Raw genomic sequence first — 27,465 nt, 5'->3', positions numbered from 1 at the left:
TATCCACTCTCCTGTCAATGCATCTCTTTGAGGGCCAAATATCATTATGAGAAGGTTCCTTTAAAAAAACATCAGCATATTTATTGCCGGCTGATGTAGAGTCCATGTTTCACTTCCATATGTAATAATTCGGCGAATAATTGGAATGTACACTCTAATTTTTTAGCAGCTTAGTTCTTAATAATGATGATAGGGAGTATAATGCTCTATTCCACGCAGCTATCCTTGCTGAGACCTCTTTTTATTTGTGGTTGTCATCTGTGATTACCTCCCCTAGATATTTAAACTCTTCTACTATGTCGAGGTTGTGGTCATTAATAGTTATGTTCTGCCTATCTCTTGCTCCTAGATTTTTGGTTACTAGTATGTATTCCGTCTTCTCTTTATTTTTTCGAAGGCCCAGAATACCTGTTTCTTCCTCGAGTGGTGAAAACACCTCTATCACGTCTCTTGTAGAATGAGCGACCTCACCTAGATCATCAGCAAAGGCCAACAATAGTTTTGATCCTCGATTCAAAAATACTTTGTCAGCTTAGAAGATATTTTACTTGTTACATATTCTAGGGACCAATTGAATAACAACGGTTAAAAGAAGTCTCCTCGTCCAAGTTCTGATGTTACACTTAGTCTTCTATATTTGTTGTCAGTAATTTAAGACATATTGAAACACAAAAATTAAAAGTAATTCAGGTTGAGAGCCACAAATACTCCTCAAAAGAGCCACATGTGGCTCACGAGCCACAGTTTGGCCACCCCTGGTTTATACTATACCATTCTCTTCTCCCCACTTTTAATGATATGCGAAGTGAGGTTCAGTACTACCTTAATAGCTGCAACTAGTGTGCCCCTCAGAGCCATGTACTTTCAAGTCAAGCAAGTCGTTGTATCTTACTTAGATAATAACTTGAAGATGGCACTTTTTTGTCGTACCTTCAAACATCATAATACTCACAAATATGTTAATGTTGATTTGACGACCATGTTACAAATTCAATCTAAGATGTGATGAGTGCCCTAATAACCGACAAAATAACGTAAAAGACGGAAAATAGTATACATTGTGAAATAAAAAGAGATGAACCTAGTAGAGGTGGAAAATTATCAACAGAAACCTATAAATCTAAATTATATTGATAGCTTCATACCTTTATACGTATCTTAGCAATATGGCAACTAAAACTGTCATTGTCACAGCGGTAGTTGCCGAACTCGTCCGATACGTCTGAAGGTGTGAAACTATCAGTATCATTTAAATTTCTATTGATCATTTCCCACCTCTACTAGTTTCATCTCTTTTTATTTACACAACGTATTATATTTTCCGTCGTTTACGTTATTTTGCCGCACTCATCATTGCGCACTTATTAGCGCATTCATCACTGTCTTCTAGATTTTTCTATGTGCACGCCTGGCTACTAATGAGTAGGCCCCTAGGCTCTAGCCTACCTAGGTTATTCGTTCTATCTACTGATTCCAAGTAATCCTAGTCTAGTATAATCCCAAGATACCTTACTTTATTTACCAGATTAAGTTTGTACTGTCCATGTTTAGAGTACCCAAGCTTTAATATATTCCTTTTTCTGACAAGGATTATACTTTTGGGAGCATACATTTCTGTTGAATTTTCTCTGATTGTGTCACTAAATTTGCTATGATCTTAGATGACCAGACCATCCGCATAGCCCAGATGATAATGTCTAGCCAACAAACCATTCTTGAAAATTTCCACAAGGAAAGAGAAATACTACTGTGGATAGCCCCTATCTACCTGTACTGACTGTATCTCCATCGTTCACCTGCAGTTTGTTTCGTTTATTTCTTTTAGCCACATCGCCTTTGTGATTGCTTCATAGCAGGTTGTCACATAAGCTGCCCTGTAGTATAATTTTTGTATGATGTTCATGCATTCTGGAAATGCACACTGGCTCGTGCTAGTTCCAGTATGCAGCAAAATAAACAGTACTGAAATGAATATTTAAATGTTTATGATTATTTATATATCGAGTATACAGTGATGAGCGCACTAATAACCGGCAAAATAACGCAAAAGATGGAAAACATATTAAGTTGTGAGATAAAAAGAGATGGACCTAGTGGAGGTGTTAAATTTAGCGATAGTAACTTATAGATTGACATTATATTGATTCTTTCCCACCTTTAGACGTATCGAATGAATTTGAGAAATGCCACTGTCACAGTGACAGTTTTAGTTGACATACTCCTCTGATACGTCCAAAGGTGGGAAACAACCAATATAATGTCAATTTATACGTTACTACCGCTAAATTTAACAACTCTACTAGTTTTATTTCTTTTTATCTCACAATTTAATATGTTTTCCATCTTTTGCTCTATTTTTCCGGTTATTAACACGCTCATCACTATATGATATAGCATTGCAAACATTATTCACGACGACGCACGTTCCAGATAAAACAGATAAGACGCCCTCTGCAGTGGCGGATCTATGGGGAGGGAAAATGAGAAAATTTCCCCCCCTAACAATGTTCAAAATTAAAGAAAACAAATTTAGACATAAAAATATATTAGCTGGCATGAAACCGAAAGACAAATTCAACCCAATAAATAGGCTAGTTAGGAAAATTACAGGAACTTAATGCCTATAAGTTTTTAACTGACGCCTATTGGGACCGTGCAAGTTCGGCAAAGCGACCTCTATTTCTACGCTCTGTACTTTTATTCGCACTTTTAATTATATTGGCCAATTATATTAGTCCTGGTTGCTGGATAATTGTCAAGACCATAGTCCAAAAAAATAATAAGAAGAAAAAATAAGATGCAGGTTATGTTTAGCAAACGTAAACAATTGTATGTAGTAAATAAAATCAGTTATTAAAATGCAGTACTGCAAGCAAAATACAATTAATTAAATTTACCTTTATATAATAATTGCATAACATATCAATATTGTGGAGCAATATATAATTTTTCTGCGTCACTGACAGAAGGTATGAAATATACGTCAATTTGACAATTTCAATTGACAATATGAATTATTTAAGATAGATGCAATATTTCTCCGCGACTCGCGCACGGTCGTTTCTCGTTTCCCTTTCCAAGTACTTGCACACCGCGAATAAGCCCGTTTTTATCGAGATGCGGCTTCTTTTTAATATGTTTACATAAAAAATGTATGGGGTTTTGTTCCTTCAAACCCCCCAAATGTTTGTATACGTTCCAATTAAACTATTATTGTGATACCACTAGTTAAATACAGTGTTTTTAAAACTTTTTTGCCTCTTAGTATTTTTTCGGTAAGCTACCTTTTATCGAGATGTGGCTTCTTTTGTAATATGTTTTAAAATATACCTAAAAATGTAAATTGTAAATAAATTTTCATATTATTACCAGGTCTCTATAATCTTACTTATCAATATAAAAATATGTATTCGCAGTGTGCAAGTACTTGGAGGGGATACGAAAAAAGATCGTGCGCGAATAGCGGAGAAATCTTGCAACTTTCCTAAATAAATCATATTGTCAATTGAATTTGTCAAATTGACGTATATTTCATACCTACTGTCATTGAAGAAGAAAAAGTATATGTTACTCTACAATATTGATATTGACTTATTATATAAAAGTAAATTTAAATAATTGTATTTTGCTTACAGTACTGCATTTTAATAATTAATTTTATTTACTACATACAATTGTTTACCTTTTAATAACATAACCTAAATCTTACTTTTTTTCTTATAATTTTTTGGGGCTATGGCCTTGACAATTATCCAGCAACCAGGACTAATATAATTGGCCAATATAATTAAAAGTACGAAAAATGTTGCTGAGCTATGAAACCAGGTGGCGCTTTTCCGAACTTGCACGGTCCCAATATGGTAGATTTGACAAATATTTAAAATATCTCGATAAAAACTGGCTTATCGAAAAAGTACTAAGAGGCAAAAAAGTTTTAAAACATTGTGTTCAACCAATGGTACGGCTATACTAATTTAATTGGAACGTACACAAAATTTTAGGGTGGTTTAAGGGAACAAAACTCCCATAAAATTTTTGTAAAGTGCACCATTTTCCCTATAATTTTTTTTAAGATTTTCCTGCCATAAGAATTCCACGTGTCAATTTTCAATAAAGAATTTCTAATAGTTATCGATATATTGAAAAAAAATCGATTTTTATTTGGTAAATTCAAAGGGCTGTAACTTTTTTATGTGTTCATTTGTACTAAGGTAAGTAAGGTTCAATCGAACTACTTTTGGTGACAGGTGAATATGTGATTTAATTTATCTTCTTCTTCATGTACCATGTCCTTTCAGAACGTTGGTTACCATCATAGCTATCTTAATTTTATTCACTGCCACCCTAAATAGCATGCTTGTATCAACACCATAGGTACCAATCTCGTAGGTTCTAACAACTCCATACCAATCTCGTAATTTAATTTACGACCTGCTCTTTTGTTACACCCTGTATATACTATAGCTATATTGCATGTAGGTATTGGCAGGAATAGTTAAAGATAATAATTAATTAATAAATGTGTTTTGTTTATACAGAGTGTCCCAAAAGTAGTGGAACGGTCGAATATTTCGCGAACTAAACATCGGATCGAAAAACTGAAAAATATATGTTCAATCATTTTCAAAAATCTATCCAATGACACCAAACACCAACCCCCACTACTTTAAAATCTCAAATGGAAACTCCTAGTTTTTCTTGCAGATTTGGATTCGTTACGTAAAAGTAAGTAACTTTTATTCAAGACATTTTTTCGAACTGTGGATAGATGGCGCTATAATTGGGAAAAACGATTTATCCTGATACCATAGGTAAATTATAGAAACGGTCTAATATCTCGAGAAATACACTTCCAAATGAGAAACCAAAAAAAAGGTTTGTAATACTTTTCGAAAACCTATCGAATAACACTAAACATGACCCTCCAACCCACCCCCTGGAGGTGGGGTGGGGGGTAACTTTAAAATCTTAAATATCAACCCCCACTTTTTATTACAGATTCGGATTCGTCATGAAAATATAAGCAACATTTATTCGAAACATTTTTTAGAATTGTTGATAGATGGCGCTTTAATTGGAAAAATACGATTTATTAGCGCCATCTATCAGCAATTTTAAAAAATGTTTCAAATAAATGTTGTTTAATTTTTCATGACGAATTCGAATCTGCAATAAAAAGTGGGGGTTGCTATTTAAGATTTTAAATTTGCCCCCCACCCCATCTCCACGGGGTGGGTTAGAGGGTCATGTTTGGTGTTTGTCGATAGGTTTTCGAAAAACATTAAAAACCTGTTTTTTGGTTTCTCATTTGGAAGTGTATTTCTCGAGATATTAGACCGTTTCTATAATTTACCTATGGTATCAGGATAAATCGTTTTCTCCAATTGTAGCGCCATCTATCCACAGTTCGAAAAAATGTCTTGGATAAAAGTTGCCTACTTTTACGTAACGAATCCAAATCTGTAAGAAAAACTAGAGGTTTCCATTTGAGATTTTAAAGTTACCCCCCACCCCACCTCCAGGGGGTGTAGTGGGGGTTGGTGTTTGGTGTCATTGGATAGATTTTTGAAAATGATTAAACACGTATTTTTCAGTTTTTCGATCCGATGTTTAATTCGCGAAATATTCGACCGTTCCACTACTTTTGGGACACCCTATATGTATTCATATATTTTTTACATATACATACCTACCAATTTAGTACGTTCTTTGAAGGTAAAATATTGCAAAACCTCTAAATTTTAAAGAACTGCTTGGATTGACATGAAATTTGGCATACACATACCTAATAAGTCAAAGAAAAAAAGTGATATTGTGCCGATGTGTGCTTTTGCCCTAGGGGTGAGTTTCACCCCCTTGTGGGGGTGAAAAATATATGTTCGAAATTAGCCAAAATGCCTTATCCTAAGCAACTTTTGTTCTATAAAGTTTTTTCACCAAGTTAATACTTTTCGAGTTATTTGCGAGTGAATATGTTAATTTTTCTATAAAATAACTACGTTTTCAAACGGTTTTTCGCAAATAACTCAAAAAGTAAGTATTTGGTGGAAAAAAATTCTTATCAAAAATATAGCACGTAAAAAAGTGAAAAACTTGGTGTATATATTAGGTCACTGTATCTAATAGAAGCAGAGTTATAGCTAATGAAAAATAGGTTCATATTCGTCAAATTACAAATTGTATATTTTAACGTGCCATAACCAAAAAACGAAACACTTTTTTGGGGAAAGCTCATTTTAAATTTTTTAAAGTGTTCAAAAAAATGCTTATTTTTGTTTTTTAAAAAAATTTTTAGCATCAAAAGTAAACAAGTTACGCTCAAAATAAAGTTGGTCCCTTTTTTTTGGTAAGAAATCGGGAAAATCACCCCCTAATTAGCATTTCAAATGAACTTAATTGTTATCACTTCACAAGTTTTTTACTCGCGTATGTATTAATCATACGATCTGTAAGCTTCATCGGTTCAAAGTCCTTATTTTTGAAAGAGCTGTAGTTAAAAGGGCTTGAACGAGCCACTTATCACGAGTGTATGCAAATTTAGAAACACCGAATCTTGACCAATTTTTGTCTTACAGAAAAACATAAAATACAAAATATTCAGAAAAGTAAAGCCGACTTTTTTTTATTGTTTAAGACTTTTGGTATCTCTAACAATCTTTACGTTATTCTGAAAAAAAAGCATTTTTTTCAAAATTAAAATTTTTAAAATTTTACTTTAAAACCAATTTTTTTTTCAAAAATAAGCACTTTGAATCGATGAAACTTACAGATCTTATAAACACAACATATGTAAAGTAACTTGTGATGCGGTAACGATTAATTTCATTTAAGTTCATTTGATGCTAGAAATTTTTTTATAAAAACAGAAATAAAGATTTTTTTAAACACTTTAAAAAATTGTAATGTGTTTTCCCCAAAAATTCTTCATTATTTGGATATTTCACATTTAATTATTCTATTTGGAATTTTTCGAATATGAACCTATTTTTCATTAGCTATAACTCTGCTTTTGCTAGGTATATATACCGAATATATAGACCTAATATATACACCGTTTTTTTCACTTTTTGATAGGCTATAGTTTTGTTAAGAATATTTTTTTCGACAAAATGCTTACGTTTTGAGTTATTTGCGAAAAACCGTCTAAAACGTGCTTATTTTGTTGAAAAATGAACATATTCACTAGTAAATAACTCGAAAAGTATTGATTTGGTGAAAAAACTTTATAGAACAAAAGTTGCTTAAAATTAGTCAGTTTATCCATTTCGGAACTTATCTTGAACATATATTTTTTCACCCCGAGATGGGGTGTAACTCACCCCCAGGGCAAAAGCACACATCGGCACCATATCACTTTTTTTCTTTGACATGTTAACTATGTCTATGCCAAATTTCATGTCAATCCAAGCGGTTCTTTAAAATTTACAGCAAAAACTGTGAAATAATGGACTAATTGTTAAAATACACAAATGATGTTTATTTTGAATAATTATGTGATAATATTCGCTTTTTATCGATTTTTCCTTATATTCTGACCTTCTGCATTTTTCAGACATGCCTTTGGAGAACTCCGTCTGCAGTGAGCATTCGAGTGGTATAAAGCCCTTGGCCGGTGAATGGAAACAAAGAGCGGAAGAAGAATTAAATGAGACTCCCGAGGTTTTCAAGCGAGAATTGGCTGCCCTAAGGCGAATGGTAGAGAGTAAGAAAAAAAGTTACATAAGGGATAGTATAATACGGTCATTTTTCGAAGGTTGAGTTATCTGGGTTAACTACAGACCAAAAGAAGGAGCACCGTTTTTTGCTCTATTTAATATTTAATAAATATAAATCGAGTTAGTCAGTTTAGTTTAATGTCCTTGCTCGTTTATTATAATAAAATACACAAAATAACAAACAGAAAATCCAGGTAAATATAACAAAGTTAAAACACCAAGTAATATCTAGGATATGTAAATTCAGCATTCTAAACTACACTCACTGGTACGGAAAACGGGCACATCTTGAATTTTTGCTAAAACTGTCGAAACACATTTTATTTTTTATTGTAACTTTTATCGACGATTGGCATGCTCTGATAAAAAGTTGTAAATTATGCTTTAGGTAGTGGTTAATGAGATGCTCTTTATGTAACATAAAGAAAGGTCCACGTCATCTGCATATGTCAAAATTTGTGATGATTTATTAAAAATATTTTCTCTGTTGTCTATTCGGGCATCTCTGACCGCCTTTTCCAGAGCTATGTTGAAGAGGAGACACGCCAGCGCATCTACCTGTCGCAGCCTAACATGCGTTTCAAACGCCTGTGATTTACGCCCTGTATTTCGACTTTGCAAACAACTTTACACATTGTAGCCTTAACCAATCTTATCAGTTTATCAAGGATGTGGAATTCATCCATGGCTTCATATAATTTATTTCTTAGGACACTATCATAGGCCGATTTAAAATCTACGAAAATATGGTATGTGTCGATATTGAATTCATTGTAATGGTTTTTTCAGTATTTGCCTTAGCACAAAGATCTGGTCTGTTGTTGATCGACCAGGCCTAAAACCACTTTGATACTCTCCAAGAAGCTCCTCTGAATGTGCACATAAGACACTCGAAAATATTTTGTAAGCTGTATTAAGGAGGGTTATTCCCCTATAGTTTCTACATTTTAATTGATCACCCTTTTTGTGTAGCGGGCAAACGATTCCAATACACCACTCTTCCGGAATTTGTTCCTCATTCCAGGCTCTCAATATAACTTTATATATTTGATTAGCCAGAGTAGCACCTCCATATTTAATCCGCTTTAAATTAATTAAAGTTCCGCTTGTATACTATCACTTCCTGGAGATTTATTATTTTTTAGGTGTTTTGTTGCATCCCGAATTTCTTGAATTGTGGAGGCGATAATGGTGCATTGTAGCTTGCTCCTGGGAGTGGTTGATTTGGATCTTATACTTCGATAGTAAGTAGTTCTTTATAGTGTTCCACCCACCTTTTCAATATTTCTTCTTTTGTATTGAGTACGTGCCCCTCCTCATCCTTACATAGTATTAGGCTTGGTTTGAATTCCTTTCTTGTATTATTCAGAGTTTTATAGAATTTTATTGTTTGATTTTCCTTTTTTAACGCCTCAAGTTCTTCCAGTATTTTATTTTCATAAATTCGCTTTTTTCTTCTATGAATGTACTTGTCTTCTTTCAGAAGATCATTATTGATGGATTAAAACGACATGTAATTACACCAAGATTCTAACCCGCATGGTATTTGATAAAGATTACGTAAATGATTTCAGTAACACTTTCTTCTGAACCATCTTAGGCCGCACCTACATTGGATCCGTTTTTCTCCGATCCGATCAGATCAGATCAGATCAGATCCGATATCGGACGACGTCGGGAGTAGCTTCTCCAATTTTCATCGAGAAGTGTTTGGTTTCCTTCCGGTTTTTGCATATAAGTAATTTAATTTTTTGTTTTAACTATTTCATGAAATAAATCAACAATAAATAGCTTCCAAATCTTAATGTTTAATTTTGTAATATGTGTCTCTACAAGATAGATATTTTATAATGTTGTCTTGAATATAAGGTTTACTTTGTCTCTTTATTTATAGGTATAAAATTTAACACCTCTAGCACATAATAGGAAACAATTATTGTTTCCTATTCTGTCCCTCTAGGTAAATAGTTTTATTGGGATGGTCAATTTCACTTTAGTTATAAAATTCTAACGGGTACTACGTGTCTTTAAAATTGTCAAAATAATCTTGGATAAAACCTTACAAAGAGAACCGAAGTTTATTACTGCTCAATTTGGGATAAAAGAAGTATAATTATTATACTACCTATTATGTGTTATGTCGGTTCGGTAAACTCAGACGCAACTGGCCAGATATTTTAGTCGATAATTTTTTTGTTTTTTGCCAATTTTGCAAAAATTGGCAAAATTACTAACTATTTAGTGATTATTAACTATTTAGTAATTAGTTTTTGCCAATTTTACTAAAATTGGCAAAATTACCGACTAAAATATCTAGAAAGTTGCGTCTGAGTTTAGCGAACAGACATACTATATCTTTTTATATGAGAATATTTTTTAATACGTGCCAACACAAGGCTAGTTTGTAATAAATCAATGTATTTTTCTTTTCTCATGAATTATTTTACATTCTTGTGATGAAAAATAGGATCTTAAATTTATCAGGATAGTTACGTAGATCTTTGTTTTAAATTAAATTCTCCTGAAGATCTGTCTTTATTAAATTTATGCATCCATCTACGATTTCTTTCTACGTCTTTTAAAAACTTTGTTTTCCAACAACAACCAACACATTAACACATCTTCATTAGAACTCATTGTCGGTGGTCGGTGGTCGGAAGTTAATGGAACCAATGTAGGCACCCTCGCCGGAAAATCGGTGTATATCGGATCTGATCTGATCGGAGAAAAACGGATCCAATGAAGGTGCAGCCTTATCTAAATCTTCTCGCATGAATGATAAGACATTTTAGATTCTTACTTGGCCTTCATATTTTGGTGGATGCGCTGGTTAAGCGACTTCACCAAATTTTTCGGTAAGTCAGCATACAAAAAAGCTCATATTGCAATAAAACCATAAAACATAAAAAACGTTGAGAAAGTTATTGAAAAAGATTATTGCAAAGAATGTGTTGAAAGATTATTAGATTTGTCAAGTAAGAATTTAAGTTATTCAAATCATATATCTATTTCAACTGATTTATAAGAGGTATTATACCAAAAATGTATTGCAATAACTTGAAACAAAGTTCAGATGATCAGTGGCACGTGGAAAGAAATCTCAGATTTCCAGCTAGCAATAATAAGACACATAGTCTGGTCGGTTATAAGGCGATGGAAACAATAGCGGTTAACGAAAAAAGAATAAAAATTAAGAAGACTTACAGGAACAATCCTAGGACTTTACATATTTACACCTTATATTACGAAAGAAGATTAAACAGAAACTAAGATATAGAAAAAGGGTCATAATATTGGGAGTAACTAAATCACAACGGTTGGCATATACAGTGATGAGTGTGCTAATAACCTGCAAAATAACGCAAAAGATAGAAAACATAATACATTGCGAAGCAAAGAGAGATGAAACTAGTAGAGTTGGAAATAATCGATATAAACGTATAAATTAACATTACATTACATAGTTTCCCATCTTTAGACGTATCGAAGGAATACGAAAACTGTCACTGTGAGAGGAGAATTTTATCAAATACTCCCGTCACAAACGTCTAAAGGTGGGAAATTATGTAATGTAATGTTAATTTATACGTTTATACAGATAATTTCTACCTCTACTAGTTTCATCTCCCTTTACTTCGCAATGTATTATGTTTTCCATCTTTTGCGCTATTCTGCCGGTTATTAGCGCGCCCATCACTATATAGGACCCATTATAGAAGACCGATAAACGAGATGATAAAAAGAATTACGAGATAGAACCCAATTCAACAGAGAAGCCAAGGATGACATGGAAAATTACATAAAAATCTTGAAAATAAAGCAATTGAAAGAAAATCGCAGAAATAGGAAGGAATTGAGACAGATAAGAAAATAATGTCTGAGATACAATAAACTCAAAGCAGAGAAAAAGAGGACTAATCCATTTCAGAATAGAATAATACGCGGATACGTAAGGCATCATTAAGTTAACAGTAGAAAAAATATATTATAATATTAAAATCGATACCTCTAACTTTAATTTAGAACATGTAATCCTCTAAAAAATCTCTTCAATGATCATACAGATCTTTTGTGCACATTTATCGTGCACCTATTTTGAAGAGCTGTACTTATTACCTGGATGACTTGGAATGGACACTGCCACGATTGGCGTTTTTATATTGTTCCCTTATGCCATATTCTATCTAACGCCGGAGCCCTATTCAGAAATATGGTAGAGCAGACGATAATAAAAAAAGACTGGTTTCATTATCCCGTTAAATAACTGGCCGTTAGATGTGTTATTAGCATTTCCTAGGGTGAAAAAATGTAGGATGTATGTACACATAATTCTTAATAAATATTACTCAGTTTATTAAGCTGAGCTCATAATATATGTATTGTAAAAATCTTGCAAACATTGAACAGCAGTTAACAGTATAATAGCCTACATTTAAACTATACAGTATTGTGCAAAAGTATGGAATCAATCCATTATTTCAGAAACGCACGACTAAAAATTTTTAAAATAAATCAATTTTAATTTTTGAAAGGCCATCAAGAGATCACTAGTGACAGGAATATAAGAACCAAGACCACAAGGCAAGCAGCAAAAGCAGCAAGAGTAAGTGGTTGCCTCCGAGAAACCGTATGGAGAAACAAATATCTGACCACGGAAAGCAAAATGAAAGTATACAGGACAACAGTAAGACCAATCCTAACATATGCAGCGGAGACAAGGATCGATACAAGTAAGACGAAACAACAAATCAACGATATGGAAATGAAAGCATTAAGATCAATAGCGGGAATATCATTAAGAGACAGATGACAAAGCAACAGAAGTATACGCAAACAATGCAAAATTCAGAATATTATCAGGTGGATAAAAATAGAAAAAAAAAAAAACTGAAACGAACATCTAAACCGAATGGGACCAGATAGATTAGCGAACATCTGTAAAAACAACAAGCCGTATAGCAGAAGACCCGTTGGAAGGCCGCCGAAATGGTGGAAAGACAATGTATGTCAACAACTGAAACAGAATAAGAGGCAGACAAATAGGAGTAATCCTAGGCACACGAAGAATAAAAAGAAGAAGAATAAGGAGAAGAAGAAGAAGAAATGACATCAATTGCTATATATGTGTTGGATATTACATCATCAGTGTTGGCGTAATGACGTAATCCTTTATACTTTTTTAAATATAAACCGAAGTCACAGGATACCTCATTTGTAAGGTCTCCTAATGCCGTTTGCAACGTTGTATTCTTAGAATATATATTTTTACAGAGTTAACCAAAATTATGCACTTAAATGTGATGCAAAAGTATGGAAATAATTAATTATTTCAGAAACAGACGACTTTAAAAAAATCTTCTTCTTTACGTGCCATCTCCGCGACGAAGGTTGGCAATCATCATTGCTATTCTACTCTTGACACTACAGCCCGAAACAGTTCAGTTGAGCTGCATTCAAACCATTCTCTGAGATTTCTCAGCCAGGACATTTTTCTTCTACGTAGGCTGCGCCTTCCTTGAATCTTTCCATGCATTATTCATTTTAGGAGTTCGTATCTGTCACCACGTGTTATATGACCCAAGTATTGCAGGTTTCTTATTTTATATCCCAGTAAAATATCTTAAAACACCTCAATTTAAATGTTTGAATGGCCATCAATCGCTATTATATCGACGGGTTTCTGAGAAAACATCGTAAGCATCAATTTTCCGAAAATGGGATTTTATCTTAAATGGTTCCTTACGATAGTTTACAGCTGATTCAAAATTATTTTGCCCATAATAACGTCCTAAGTGCCTAAAATTGAATTTAATTTTCATCGTAACCAGCGCATTTCAACCTCATTTTGAGGTCCATGTCACCAGCCCCCCCTTTTTCGATTTGAGGGTCGAAAAAAAGCTCATTCGTTTGTATTGCGTTAGTACTGGATTGTATCACCCTTCATTCGTTTGTACTGCCCCCACCCTTTTAAATCTGCCTGGAGGGGCTGGTGACATGCCATCCCCCCCTTTTTCGATTTGAGGGTCGAAAAAAAGCTCATTCGTTTGTATTGCGTTAGTACTGGATTGTATCACCTTTCATTCGTTTGTACTCCCCCCACCCTTTTATATCTGCCTGGAGGGGCTGGTGACATGCCATCCCCCCCTTTTTTGATCTGGGGGTCCGGGATGGGTATGTTCGTTTGTACTGCGTTAGTATCGGATTGTATCGCCTTTATTTTGTTTGTACCCCCCTAACCCGTCTAGATTGGCCTGGGGGGGCCAGTGACATGCTACCCCTCTACTCTGCACTTTTTGCCATCTAACGTCGAAAATAGGCTATTTCGTTTGTACTGCGTTAGTACTGGATTGTATCATCCTTCATTCGTTTGTACTGCCCCCACCCTTTTAAATCTCCCTGGAGGGGCTGGTGACATGCTATCCCCCCCTTTTTCGATCTGGTGGTCCGGGATGGGTATGTTCGTTTGTACTGCGTTAGTATCGGATTGTACCGCTCTTATTTTGTTTGTACTGCCCCCACGCTTTTAAATCTGTCTGGAGGGGCTGGTGACATGCTATCCCCCCCTTTTTCGATCTGGGGTTCCGGGATGGGCACGTTCGTTTGTACTGCGTTAGTATCGGATTGTATCGCCTTTATTTTGTTTGTACCACCCCCACCCGTCTAGATTGGTCTGGGGGGGCCAGCGACATGCTACCACTCTACTCTGCACTATTTGCCATCTGACGTCGAAAATAGGCTATTTCGTTTGTACTGCGTTAGTACTGGATTGTATCACCCTTTATTCGTTTGTATTGCCCTCACCCTTTTAAATCTGCCTGGAGGGGCTGGTGACATGCTATCCCCTCCTTTTTCGATCTCGGGGTCCAGAATGGGTATGTTCGTTTGTACTGCGTTAGTATCGGATTGTATCGCCCTTGTTTTGTTTGTACCGCCCCCACCCGTCTAGATTGGCCTAGGGGGGCCAGCGACATGCTACCCTCTACTCTGCACTCTTTGCCTTCTGAACGTCGAAAATAGGCTATTTCGTTTGTACTGCGTTAGTACTGGATTGTATCACTCTTCATTCGTTTGTACTGCCTCCACCCTTTTAAATCTGTCTGGAGGGGCTGGAGACATGCTATCCCCCCTTTTTGTTCGTTTGTACTGCGTTAGTATCGGATTGTATCGCCCTTATTTTGTTTGTACCGCCCCACCCGTCTAGATTGGCCTGGGGGCCAGTGACATACTACCCTTCTACATTTAAAACAGGGGAGGAATAATGCTAAGAGTAAGGACACAAAATTAGCCAAAACTATTATAGTAACACCGCGGGTGTAAAATTTGGTAAATTCGTCAAAAATGTAACGAATTACATTTTGAAATTGAAAAACAGGCTTGCAAGCCACTCTCCATGGGGAATGGAAAGTTACACCCTCAAATGGATCTCGAAGTAGTTCTACGCTACCGATTTGAAAAATGGTACATGTATTTGTTGGAGATATTTTGAACACCATTTTCGATCAGAAATCAGAGGAGCGACCTTGCCTTTCCCTACTAGGAAGAAATTTATCCATCCCTTCAATAAATTTTACAGTTTTACAATCTATCGATATGAAAATCAAAGATCTCATGCGGCGCATTCCGAAATGCACTCTTCGTTGTACAATTTCAACCTCTCTGGATAACTGATTAACTGAAACATACATACGGCAGAATTCATTGTAATCGAAAATTATTAAAAGTATTTGGAACATTAAATGCAAAATTCCCACAATCAATGTCTTTCCTACCATCTAATGCGAGAGACCAGATAACAATAATTGCCGATGCTATGTTATGGTAATTTGTTTTCTACAAAGGTTTGTATTGTTCATTTATGACTGCAATGAGATTCAGAATTTCCGTATTTCATTTGCAAAATAAATATAGTGTCAAAAACTTGCTTATACATTTGACGCACTGTCCGTCAACGTGTTAATTGACTCAGTGCCAAAACGAGACATTTTTATAGAAAAATATTTGCAAATATATGAAATGCCAAACTGACCTATTAAATAAAATTTATTAAAATAAATTTTCGATTTTTTTACTATGGAATTATCGCTGTATAGACCAGGGCGGATCTGTTTTGAAGTGGATGTGAGAGGTGGCATTCCGATTTTTGCAGATAAAATTAGGTGACAACTTCAGTAATTATAATTGGCTTATGTTCTTTCTCAAATATGTCCGGAACATTAATAAAAACATTCAAATATTTAAAAATTTCGAAAAACATCGATTTTTTTCAACTTTTCAATCGTTTTTAAAACGATTCATTTTGGAACAAAGTCGTAGGGAAATAAAATAAAGATAATTGAATTTTTTATGATATACGACTATAAAATACACTTAATAGATTTTGCATAATAATTTTGCAATCTAAATTTTTTTAAAAAAGTTAAAAATTTTTATAAATTTTTTGAACAAAAAGTAGACCGTTATTTAGAAGTTTGCTAATTTTTTTACATATAAAGATACGCCCTACCTATCTAATACACTTTACAGAACTTAAGTTGGTTTATTTAATCGGCCTCAGCGATGTTTTAAAGTTATACACAATTTTTTGGCTTATAAACAAATACAGTGAGGACGTTTGAGTTAATAAATACGAATAAATTCATTTTTCTGTTATTTATCAAATAAACATTTTTTTCTGTTTTAGGACAACAGTAAAATGTATCTCGAATTAACTAAATTAAATACTTTCTTCTGTTTGTCTCAATTAATTAAAAAAAAATTTGGGCACCCTGTATAAACAATTATGTAATAAATAGAGAATTGAATAATCTTTCAAATAAGCTAGAACACGACCCACATTTTCATTTAAAAAAATCATCGATTACGTCATCACACCCAGATGGATGACGTTAGTAGTATGATAGATATCCCAAAAATTATAATTTAAATATAAAAATCGACCTGTTTAGGGATTTATCTCCAGAGTTGCCCATTCTCGAGAAAATGAATTTATTCCAACTCAAACGTCCTCACTATATTTGTTTATAAGCAAAAAAATTGTTTATATCCTTAAAACAGTGCTGAGGCCGCTTAAATAATCCGATTTTAATTTTGTAAAGTGTATTGGATTGGTAAAGTACCTCTCGATATGTAAAAAAATTAGCAAACTTCTAACAGAAACTACTACTACTCTACTTTTTGTTCAGAAAGTTTTTAAAAAATTTGAACTTTTTCTAAAAAATTTAGATTGCAAAATTATTATGCAAAATCTATTATGTCGATTTTAATGAAATTTGGTGGACGGATTGAGTATGTTGTAAGAATTTTCTAAGTAAAATACGAAGGTTCTAAGTGCAACCAAAGTGGTTGAAAAACATTGAATAAAAAGAGGCTTATTTTGCCCTCTTATTTTGTATTTATTGCTATTTTGCAGAAAGGATAATCATTTAAGATATTTTATACCAGTCGTGTCGCATATCATACAAAATTCAATTATCTTTATTTTATTTCCCTATGACTTTGTTCCAAAATGAATCGTTTTTAAGTTACAAGCAATGAAAGTTGAAAAAAATCGATGTTTTTCGAAATTTTTAAATATTTAAATTTTTTTAATAATATTCCAAACATATTTGAGAAGGAGCATAAGTCCATTATAATTACTGAAGTTGTCACCTAATTTTATCTGCAAAAATCGGAATGCCACCTCTCACATCCACCTCAAAACAGATCCGCCGTGGTCTATACAGCGATAATTCCATAATAGAAATCGAAAGTTGCAATGTCATTGTTTATTTAATAGGTCAGTTTGGCATTTAATATACTTGCAAATATTTTTCTATAAAAATGTCTCGTTTTGGCACTGAATCTGTAGAGTCAATTAACACGTTGACGGACAGTGCGCAAATGTATAAGCAAGTTTTTGACACTATATTTATTTTACAAATAAAATACGGAAATTCTGAATCTTATTGCAGTCATAAATGAACAATACAAACCTTTCTAGAAAACAAATTACCATAACATAGCAGCGGCAATTATTGTTATCTGGTCTCTGACATTAGATGGTAAGAAAGATATTGATTGTGGGAATTTTTCATTTAATGTTCCAAATACTTTTAATAATTTTCGATTCCAATGAATTCTGCCGTATGTATGTTTCAGTTTATCAGTTATCCAGAGAGGTTGAAATTGTACAACGAAGAGTGGATTTCGGAATGCGCCGCATGAGATCTTTGATTTTCATATCGATAGCTTGTAAAACTGTAAAATTTATTGAAGGGATGGATACATTTCTTCCTAGTAGCAAAAGACAAGGTCGGTGCTCTGATTTCTGATTGAAAATGGTGTTCAAAATATCTCCAACAAATACATGTACCATTTTTCAAATCGCTACAACTCCGAAATCCATCTGAGGGGGTAAATTTCCATTCCCCATGGAGAGTGGAGAGTGGCTTGCAAGCCTGTTTTTCAGTTTCAAAATTTAATTCGTTTCATTTTTGACGAATTTACCAAATTTTACACCCGCGGTGTTACTATGTGCAAGGTTTGGCTGAGTTTGTGTCTTTACTCCTAGCACTAATCCTTGTCTGTTTTAAATGTAGAAGGGTAGGGGTAGTACAAACAAAATAAGGGCGGTACAATCCAGTACTAACGCAGTACAAACGAAGTAGCCTATTTTTGACATTCAGATGGCAAATAATGCATAGTAGAGGGGTAGCATGTCACTGGCACCCCAGGCCAATCTAGACGGGTGGGGGCGGTACAAACAAAATAAGGGCGATACAATCCGATACTAACGTAGTACAAACGAACATACCCATCCCGGACCCCCATATCGAAAAAGGGGGGATGGCATGGCACCAGCCCCTCCAGTCAGATTTAAAAGGGTGGAGGCAGTACAAAAGAATGAGGGTGATACAATCCAGTACTAACGCAGTATAAACGAAATAGCCTATTTTCGACATTCAGAAGACAACAAGTGCAGAGTAGAGGGTAGCATGTCACTGGCCCCCCCAGGCCAATCTAGACGGGTGGGGGCAGTACAAACAAAATAAAGGCGATACAATCCGATACTAACGCAATACAAACGAACATACCCATCCCGGACCCCCAGATGGAAAAAGGGGGGATAGCCTGTCACCAGCCCCTCCAGACAGATTTAAGAGGGTGGGGGCAGTACAAACAAAATAAGGGCGATACAATCCGATACTAACGCAGTACAAACGAACATACCCATTCTGGACCCCGAGATCGAAAAAGGAGGGGATAGCATGTCACCAGCGCATCCAGGCAGATTTAAAAGGGTGAGGGCAATACAAACGAATGAAGGGTGATACAATCCAGTACTAACGCAGTACAAACGAAATAGCCTATATTCGACGTCAGATGGCAAATAGTGCAGAGCAGAGTGGTAGCATGTCGCTGGCCCCCCCTGACCAATCTAGACGGGTGGGGGTGGTACAAACAAAATAAAGGCGATACAATCCGATACTAACGCAGTACAAACGAACATACCCATCCCGGAGCACCAGATCGAAAAAGGGGGGGATAGCATGTCACCAGCCCCTCCAGGTAGATTTAAAAGGGTGGGGGCAGTACAAACGAATGAAGGATGATACAATCCAGTACTAACGCAGTACAAACGAAAGAGCCTATTTTCGACGTTAGATGGCAATAACTGCAGAGTAGAGGGGTAGCATGTCACTGGCCCCCCCAGGCCAATCTAGACGGGTTAGGGGGGTACAAACAAAATAAAGGCGATACAATCCGATACTAACGCAGTACAAACGAACATACCCATCCCGGACCCCCAGACCAAAAAAGGGGGGATGGCATGTCACCAGCCCCTCCAGGCAGATTTAAAAGGGTGGGGGGAGTACAAACGAATGAAAGGTGATACAATCCAGTACTAACGCAATACAAACGAATGAGCTTTTTTTCGACCCTCAAATCGAAAAAGGGGGGGATGGCATGTCACCAGCCCCTCCAGGCAGATTTAAAAGGGTGGGGGCAGTACAAACGAATGAAGGGTGATACAATCCAGTACTAACGCAATACAAACGAATGATCTTTTTTTCGACCCTCAAATCGAAAAAGGGGGGGCTGGTGACATGGACCTCTCATTTTGTGCCTTTGGTATCGTAAACTGCAAGGTAGTACCGACAGATGATAGTAAACGCCATAAAACTTGTGGGTTACGTTTTCATATTTTGCCGCTTATGACAATATTAAATGACCAAAATTACCGTTAGGATTACTCAGTGTTATCTTAAATGTGTTAGAACTCAGTGCAAATTTTATTTCGCTAGAACAATTTAAAACAAAAATAGTGGTAGTTTTGATAGACCCTCTTATTCAATAGATGCGGTAGGTAAGTTTTTAATACTTGTTTTTATGGTTTATTGTCTTTTTAATAGAATTTGAAGTCTAATTTACTAATTTGGTATTGTTACCTATGTTTTTTAGTTGTTCTTGTACAAATCTAATTTACTAATTTGGTAATGTTACCTATGTTTTTTAGTTGTTCTTGTGTAAATATCATAAATATTATATTTGCAACAAAAATATATCAACTTGTAGTAAGTTCACTGAAACTTGAAACAAATGTAGGGGACTCAATATGGAACGAATATTGAAACATAGTAATTCCAAAACAACTTTTTTTATTAACAATTTTCAATATTGTGAAATATAAAGCTACTTTACTCTTGAACAAGATTCATATGTTTTGACATACCTCGTATGAAATTAATAAAATTTAATATCTGATAGTTTTTTTTTAAACTGATAATAAAAAGTTATCAATAGGTTCCAAGTTCCAAGTATATGAGCTCAAAAAAATTACATTTATAATTTTTTAAGCTTGTTGTTAAATGTATTTTAGGTAAGTTGTACAGAAAAAGGTTTTGATGACTTTGTACAAACATTTTTTAACTGATATTTTTGGGTTATTGTATTACATTTTTTGTATCTTTCTTAATTTTTATAAAAAAGAAGTTGTTTATTTCATGTCTAAAGCAAAACAGTCTAGTGCATTTTAAAGATTACATCTTAAGCTTTAAAAAACACCTATAAAATTGTAATATCTGTTCAAACTTGAGTAATACCCTCTTAGAGTGGTAGTCATTCTGTAAAACTATGAAATTTTCAAAAATTACAATTTTTGGGACATCGTATCATTTGAATTAAATTTTTGAAATTTTTTTGAATAGAACATAATTTAGTTCAGTTTCACAGAGTGTCACAGATTAATGTACGTATTAAATTTTATTTTTCTTTGTAGATTTTCATTATTAATAATATTTTTTCTGTTAAGATGTTTACGTTATTTATGAATATTTATTTATAGATTAATACCTTGAAACTATCGTATGTTTATCTTAAGCTTTAACTAAAATTTACACAGACAAGGTCTAACAAAGTATCGTATGTTACATAATTTAATAAAAGAGTGTTATATTACAGTTTTTTTTTAAATTTTTATTATGTACTAATTTATCATAGTTTCAAAATTTTAATTATATTAACCAAAAAGTCGGCAGAAGAAAAAGTAGTCTCCTGTTAAATGTGCGTTTTGCCGGTTACGATGTTTTGTCAAAAACCCATCGATATTGTGTGTTGGACATTACGTCATCATTGTTATCGTAATGAAGCTGATAACTGACAGTTGGTTTGTATCACTCGTCAGGGGAACTGCCGTTTTTCGAGCAGGGAAATCTATGTTCCATTAAAGTGAACACTTTAACTAAAAGAAAAGAAAATATGGTTCACATTTGATTACAGTACAGAGCCTCTACTATGTGCTTATACGTATTTCGGAATAACCGTTTCCTCATCGGAGCACCTGGGTAGAGGCACTGAACTGCAATCAAATCCTTTCATCCTATCCGGGTAATTATCAAAATAATTACCAAAGTTGCTACTAGCACCATCTATGAATCGAAAGTCAAATAAGTCAGGAAATAAAATTAGAAGTTATTTATCCTCTGAGCTTTTTAAGTTGGAAAAATAAAGCATAAAAGAGTGGCGAAATACTCGACAAGGGAAATCTAAAATTGTATTTCACGTCCTGTCATTCACCGTGATAATAATTTTAGCGAATTATTTCCTTTAATATCCACAGAAGTGAATAAAGCATAAACTAAAAGAAAAGAAAATATGGTTTAGATTTGATTACAGTACAGATGGTTCAGATTTGCGAAATACTTTTTTTAGCTGCCACTCTGTTATGCTTTATTTTTCCAACTTAAAAAGCTCAGAGGATAAATAATTTCGAATTTTATTTCCTGACTTATTTGACTTTCTTATTTATTTATCTTTGGTAATTATTTTGATAATTACCCCGAAAGGATGAAAGGATTTAATTAAAGTTCAGTGCCTCTATCCAGGTGCTCCGATGAGGACAAGGTTATTCCGAAATACGTCTAAGCAGATAGATAGATAGATAGATGCGTCTCTGTACTGTTATCAAATCTGAACCTTTTTTTCTTTCCTTTTAGTCTATACTTTATCCACTATTGTGGATATTAAAGGAAATAATTCGCTAAAATTATTATCACGGTGAATGACAGGACGTGAAATGCAATTTTATATTTCCCTTGTCGAGTATTTCGCCACTCTGTTATGCTTTATTTTTCTAACTTAAAAATCTTAGAGGATAAATCATTTCGAATTTTATTTGCTAACTTATTTGACTTTGAATTGAATACTTTTAACACCAACCTAGTATTTATTTTACAATCTATTATAATGTGTTACCATAAAACTTAAAGGTTTTATTAACCAAAATGTGGGCTAGTTTCAACTACCTACTAATAGAATGTTTCACTGATGATCGTCCTACTATACCGAAAACGTTCGAAAGAATTGTAATACATTTGGATGAATTTTAAATGGTTTTAAATCAATTATATGTATGTACCATCATACATTCGAAACTTTTTAATTCATTTTAATTTTTTTTAAACTATGGTATACAGCTAACTACAGGGTCTTCCATTTTAATTTTTTTGATTTATATGTTATAAAACAATTAAGTTCGTACTCAAAATTTATGGATTATTTTTATAACATTTCTAGATGATATCAACTTGACAGTGCCTAATACTGATGAGTTTTTAACGAGATTCTTAAGAGCTAGAAAATGTGACAGTACCAAAGCTTTTCATATGGTAAGCATCAGTAATGTATTATTAATAAATTACAGCAAATAGGAAGACATTTCACATGAGAAAAATCCAACTAAAAATAAAAAATAAGAAAAATAAAATATCCCTTATAAAATCTCAGGTTCTAAGGGTCGTAGAACATTGTATTTTTTTTAATTCGTGTAAAATCACATTATTCCGAATAAAAATAAATTAACTTCCTATAATAGGGTCTGGATCCCGCGTACCAAAAAAAGTTTATTAATAGCCAGCTGAAAATTTGTTAATAGAACGGAAATTGTTAAAATAATTTGAATAATAAAACGGGAATACTGGAACAGGAACAGTTTTAATTGTGAAACTGGTTACAGGTTTCGAACGTCAGGCTACGAAAACAGCCCATGCATTTTGTCGGAGAGAACTTCCAATTGATTTGTTATCCTTCCATTAAACTCTCATGCAAAAATCAGACTGCTATTTACCACCAATATAATTCCTGTCATTATTTGACATGTTCTACGTGTCGGAATTAAATTAAAATGCCCAATATATTTGTCAGACAAACTTAAAAACAAACTGCTAGTTTTCACAATTATAGACATGACTGTATGTTTTTTCAATGTGCCTCTAGTAAGTTGTTCCATCGTTTTCGTGGTCTTCCCACTGATCGTCTTCCTATTGGGGAACTGTCTGTTGCTGTCCTGACTAGTCTATTTGTTGTCATTCGGCTTATGTGGCCATTTCGTTCTATTCTTATGTTTCTTACCCAGTTATTAATGTTATCCACCTTACATCTTCGTCGTATATCTGCATTTCAAGCTCTGTCCCATAGAGTTTTACCATCGATTTTTCGAAGGGTTTTCATCTCCGCTGTTTCGAGAAATCTTTTTGTCCTCTCTGTGTCTAGTCGTATTTCTGCCGCTTATGTTTTGTAAATTCTGCCTTTAATTTCTTTTCCGATATTTTTATTTCTCCATATTGTGTCATTCAGGCAACCTGCGGCTCCGTTTGCTCTATTAACTTGATCTTCCACTTCTGTTTCGAGCTTTCCCTAGCTAGAAAGTGTGATGTTTAGTAATTTAAACTCCATCACTCGTTCTATTATCTGACCCTTTAGCTCTAATGTACATCTTATTGGATTTGCTGTTATAACCACGCATTTTTTGTCTTTTTTGGGGAAATTATTTCTTTTTTTTTATTATTTCGTCCTTGGTTCAATCAGGTTGAACAAAAAAGGACTCAAGGAATCCCCCTGTCTTATCCGATTGCCGGCTTCAATTGGGTCAGTTAGTTCATCTTCCACTTTTACTTTTATTGCGTTGTTCTGGTAGATGTTTTCGATCGTTTTAATTATTCCTAGAGGTACCTCTCTCGAGTATAACAAATGGATAACGTCCTCTAATTTGACCCTGTCAAATGCTTTCTTAAGGTCCACGAAACATAAATATGCCGGTTTAATGTATTCCAACGATTTCTCTTGAACTTGCCTCATTATAAATATAGCGTTAGTGCATGACCTTCCCGACCTAAAACCTTGTACTTCTGCTAATGGTATAATTTCATTCAATTTGTTTGTTATCACTTTGGTTGTTAATTTTAATGTTGTGTTTAATAAGTTAAATCCTCTGTAATTCTCCAGGTCCGATTTGTCTCCTTTTTTGAAGAGAGATATTAGGATGCTTGATCTCCATTCTTGTGGTATTCTGTTTTGTTCTATTATTTTTTGTATTAGTTTTAATATTTGTTTAGTTAGATCTTATCCTCCATACGTTAGGAATTCGTTCGATATTCTGTCCTATCCTGGAGATTTCCTGTATTTTAATTTTCTTAATGCTTCCTTTACCTCTCCCTCCTCGATGTTTATTTCTTCGTTTGCCGTAACTTCAGGTGTTGGTGGTTCATCATCGTCGCCTTTAGCAAATAGAGATCGGAAGTAGTCTGCCCATGTTTCCTTCTGAATGTGTTTTGCTTTTATTAATTCGTTCATCTCCTTTCTTTGCCCTCTGATCATTCTCCATACTTCTTTTTGTGTTCCGTAGAAGTCGTGTTCCATCTGTTTTGAGAGACTTTGCCTTTTTATTTGTCTCACTAAAGTATTCGTTTTGTTTCTGATTCGTTTGTAGTGGTTGTTTGCCTTCTGTGTTTGTTTTGTTCTGTATTGTAAAAATGCTTTCTTCTTTTTTTTTACATTTTATCTTCACTTCCTCTCTAAACCACAAGGTTTTCTTCTTTAATATGTTATTAATAATAGTATTCTTTACTTTTCTCTCTCCAAGTGATTCTGTTGCAGCGTTGATTATGTTATCTTTGAGTTTTTGCCAGCTTTCATCGATGTTATCGTTTTGTAATATTCCATTCTTAGCAATCTTCTCTGATATTCTTTTCCTGTATAAGTATTCCGTGGATTCCGTATTTAGTTCTTCGACTTTGATTTTTGTTTGTGTTGGTGCTGCCCTCTTGGGTGTGAAGTATTTCATAATGATTCTTATTTTACATAATACTAGGCTATGGTCGCTACCTACATCTGCTGAGTTGAGGCATCTTACGTCGATTGTTTTTGATGGCTGTATATCTCTGTTGGTTACAACATAATCTATCATAGATCTTTGTCCACGGGTGTTATTGAATGTATATTTGTGTTGGCCTTTGTGGTCAAAAAATGTTTTGTTTATTCTAAGTTCGTTATTCGTGCAGAAGTTTATCATCAGTTCTCCATTTTCGTTTTTAACATTTTCATTTTGTTTTTGCTGAATTCCGGGTATTACTTGGTTACCTATTCCAGCGTTAAAATCGCCCAGTATTATCATCTTCCCTCTAACTTGATCTACTACTTGCTGTAATTCGTCATAAAAGATTTCCCTTGTTGTTTGAGGCTTGTTATTTCCTGGGCCATATACTACGATGATGTTTAGGTCTTCCTTTTCCATCCTAATTTTTGCTGTGACATATCTTTCCGATATATATTGACACTCTTGGAGGTAATTTTGGATTTTTTGATGTGTTAGTAATGCTACACCTTCTTTAGCCCTGTTTTGTTTTGCTACCCCATTGTAGATTAGTATATATTCACCTAATCTTGATTGTCCTTTTCCGTTCTTTTTGTTTCCTGTAGAGCGCATATATCTATTTGTTTCTCTTTTATTACTTGGTTGATTTCTAAATCTCTAGTGTTGAGTGATATGATGTTCCATGTGGTAATTCTCATCGATGTTTCTCTTTTGTCCTTATTTCTCGCCATGGTCGTCTTCATATGATCAATCCGGTTCCGAGGCCTCACATTGTTTCTTTGAGCAGTATTCGTTTTTCCGATTGGTACGTTGCCAACCTCGCCAATCAACCCTCCACATTTTATCCGGGCTTGGAATCGGCTGTGGTAACCGCAGAGCTCTGGATCCACCCCGAAATTACCCCAGGCAGTCTTACAATTAATATCACGTTCCACAATTAAAACTTCCCCTGTTCCATTGTTCCCATACATCAAAGTTTGTCCGACTAGACACCGTTAAGCTATTAACAAATTGTCAGCTTTATTTTCTAATTTCTCTGGCATATACACTCACCGGCACAAAATTCCGCCACCCAAAATTTTTGATTAAGTTTGAAAATTTATAACTTTATTATTTGTGCTCCGATTTTCAAAATTTTTGCACCAGTTTGTAGGTACATGTATTGATATCGTTCGGTATTATTCCGGTAATAAAAAAATTTGCTTACATGTCACTAGACAGGGGTGAATGGAAACGTTGTATTTTCTCCTAACTTTAAAAAATTCTGAGGAAAAATGGAATAATTGATGTATAATAATGGAATAACAACGGCTATAACGAACAAACAGTTAACAAAATTTTAAACCAAAAACTCCATAAGAAAGCCCTGAAATTAGTGTATCCACCACCACAGAAAGAACCCAGTACCTTCTGCTCTCTCACATATACTGGCAAGATAACAACAACAATAGCCAGATACATAAAAAAGAAAGGAATAACACCAGCTTTCAGAACTAACAACAACTTAAGCAAATATATTAATAACAATAAAAGCCGAAAGAGAAAGCAACTACAGAGTGGTGTGTACAAACTAACTTGTGGTGACTGTCCGAAAACGTACATCGGTCAAACTGGCAGAACTTTTGACAAACGGATAGCAGAACACAAAAGGGCATTCAACAATAGAAAAACAGACACTTCTACATACGCACTTCACCTTCTAGATCATAATCATTCTTTCAATGAAGAGTTTAAAATTCTACATATTCAAAATAAAGGCCTTAAGCTATCTTTTTTAGAATCTATGGAAATTAATAAACTGAAAAATACAGATATAATTCTGAATGACCAACTCGAGACAAACAGCTCCCCACTCCTCAACCTCTTCAGTTGAAGATTAAAAAGGCAAACACATTGTAAACTATATTACTTGAGAAAGGCACTCCGCCGAAACAGCTGTAGTCACTTAGATATAATAAATTTTGTGGAAGTATAGAAAACAAACGTTTTCAGTTTTTTATTGTTAGAAAAAATGGAATAGCTGATTTTGTTTTATAGTCCCATCATATTATCCCGGAAGCATCACTAAAATTTTGTTTTTTGAATGATCCGAATATCTCTTTTCTTGTAAGAGCTGTACCA

The 27,465-nt window shown here is 34.3% G+C and overlaps 2 protein-coding genes across 2 annotated transcripts in view; one reads left to right on the top strand and one right to left on the bottom strand.

The window, feature by feature from the left end:
* The window catches only part of LOC126883521 (uncharacterized), a 225,323-nt gene that overhangs the window by 175,475 nt on the left and 22,383 nt on the right, over positions 1 to 27,465 (bottom strand). The window lies entirely within an intron of this gene.
* LOC114331826 (alpha-tocopherol transfer protein-like) overlaps positions 1 to 27,465 on the top strand; it is a 52,462-nt gene that overhangs the window by 5,737 nt on the left and 19,260 nt on the right. The window contains exons 2-3 of the mRNA XM_028281499.2: positions 7,553 to 7,702; positions 22,770 to 22,861. Of these exons, the coding sequence (XP_028137300.1) occupies positions 7,555 to 7,702; positions 22,770 to 22,861 (240 nt within the window). The 5' untranslated portion in view covers positions 7,553 to 7,554. The remainder of the gene's footprint in view (positions 1 to 7,552; positions 7,703 to 22,769; positions 22,862 to 27,465) is intronic.

Source organism: Diabrotica virgifera, chromosome 4 (assembly GCF_917563875.1).
Source record: "Diabrotica virgifera virgifera chromosome 4, PGI_DIABVI_V3a".
Taxonomy (NCBI): Eukaryota; Metazoa; Arthropoda; class Insecta; order Coleoptera; family Chrysomelidae; genus Diabrotica; species Diabrotica virgifera.
This window is presented reverse-complemented; position numbering and strand designations above follow the sequence as displayed.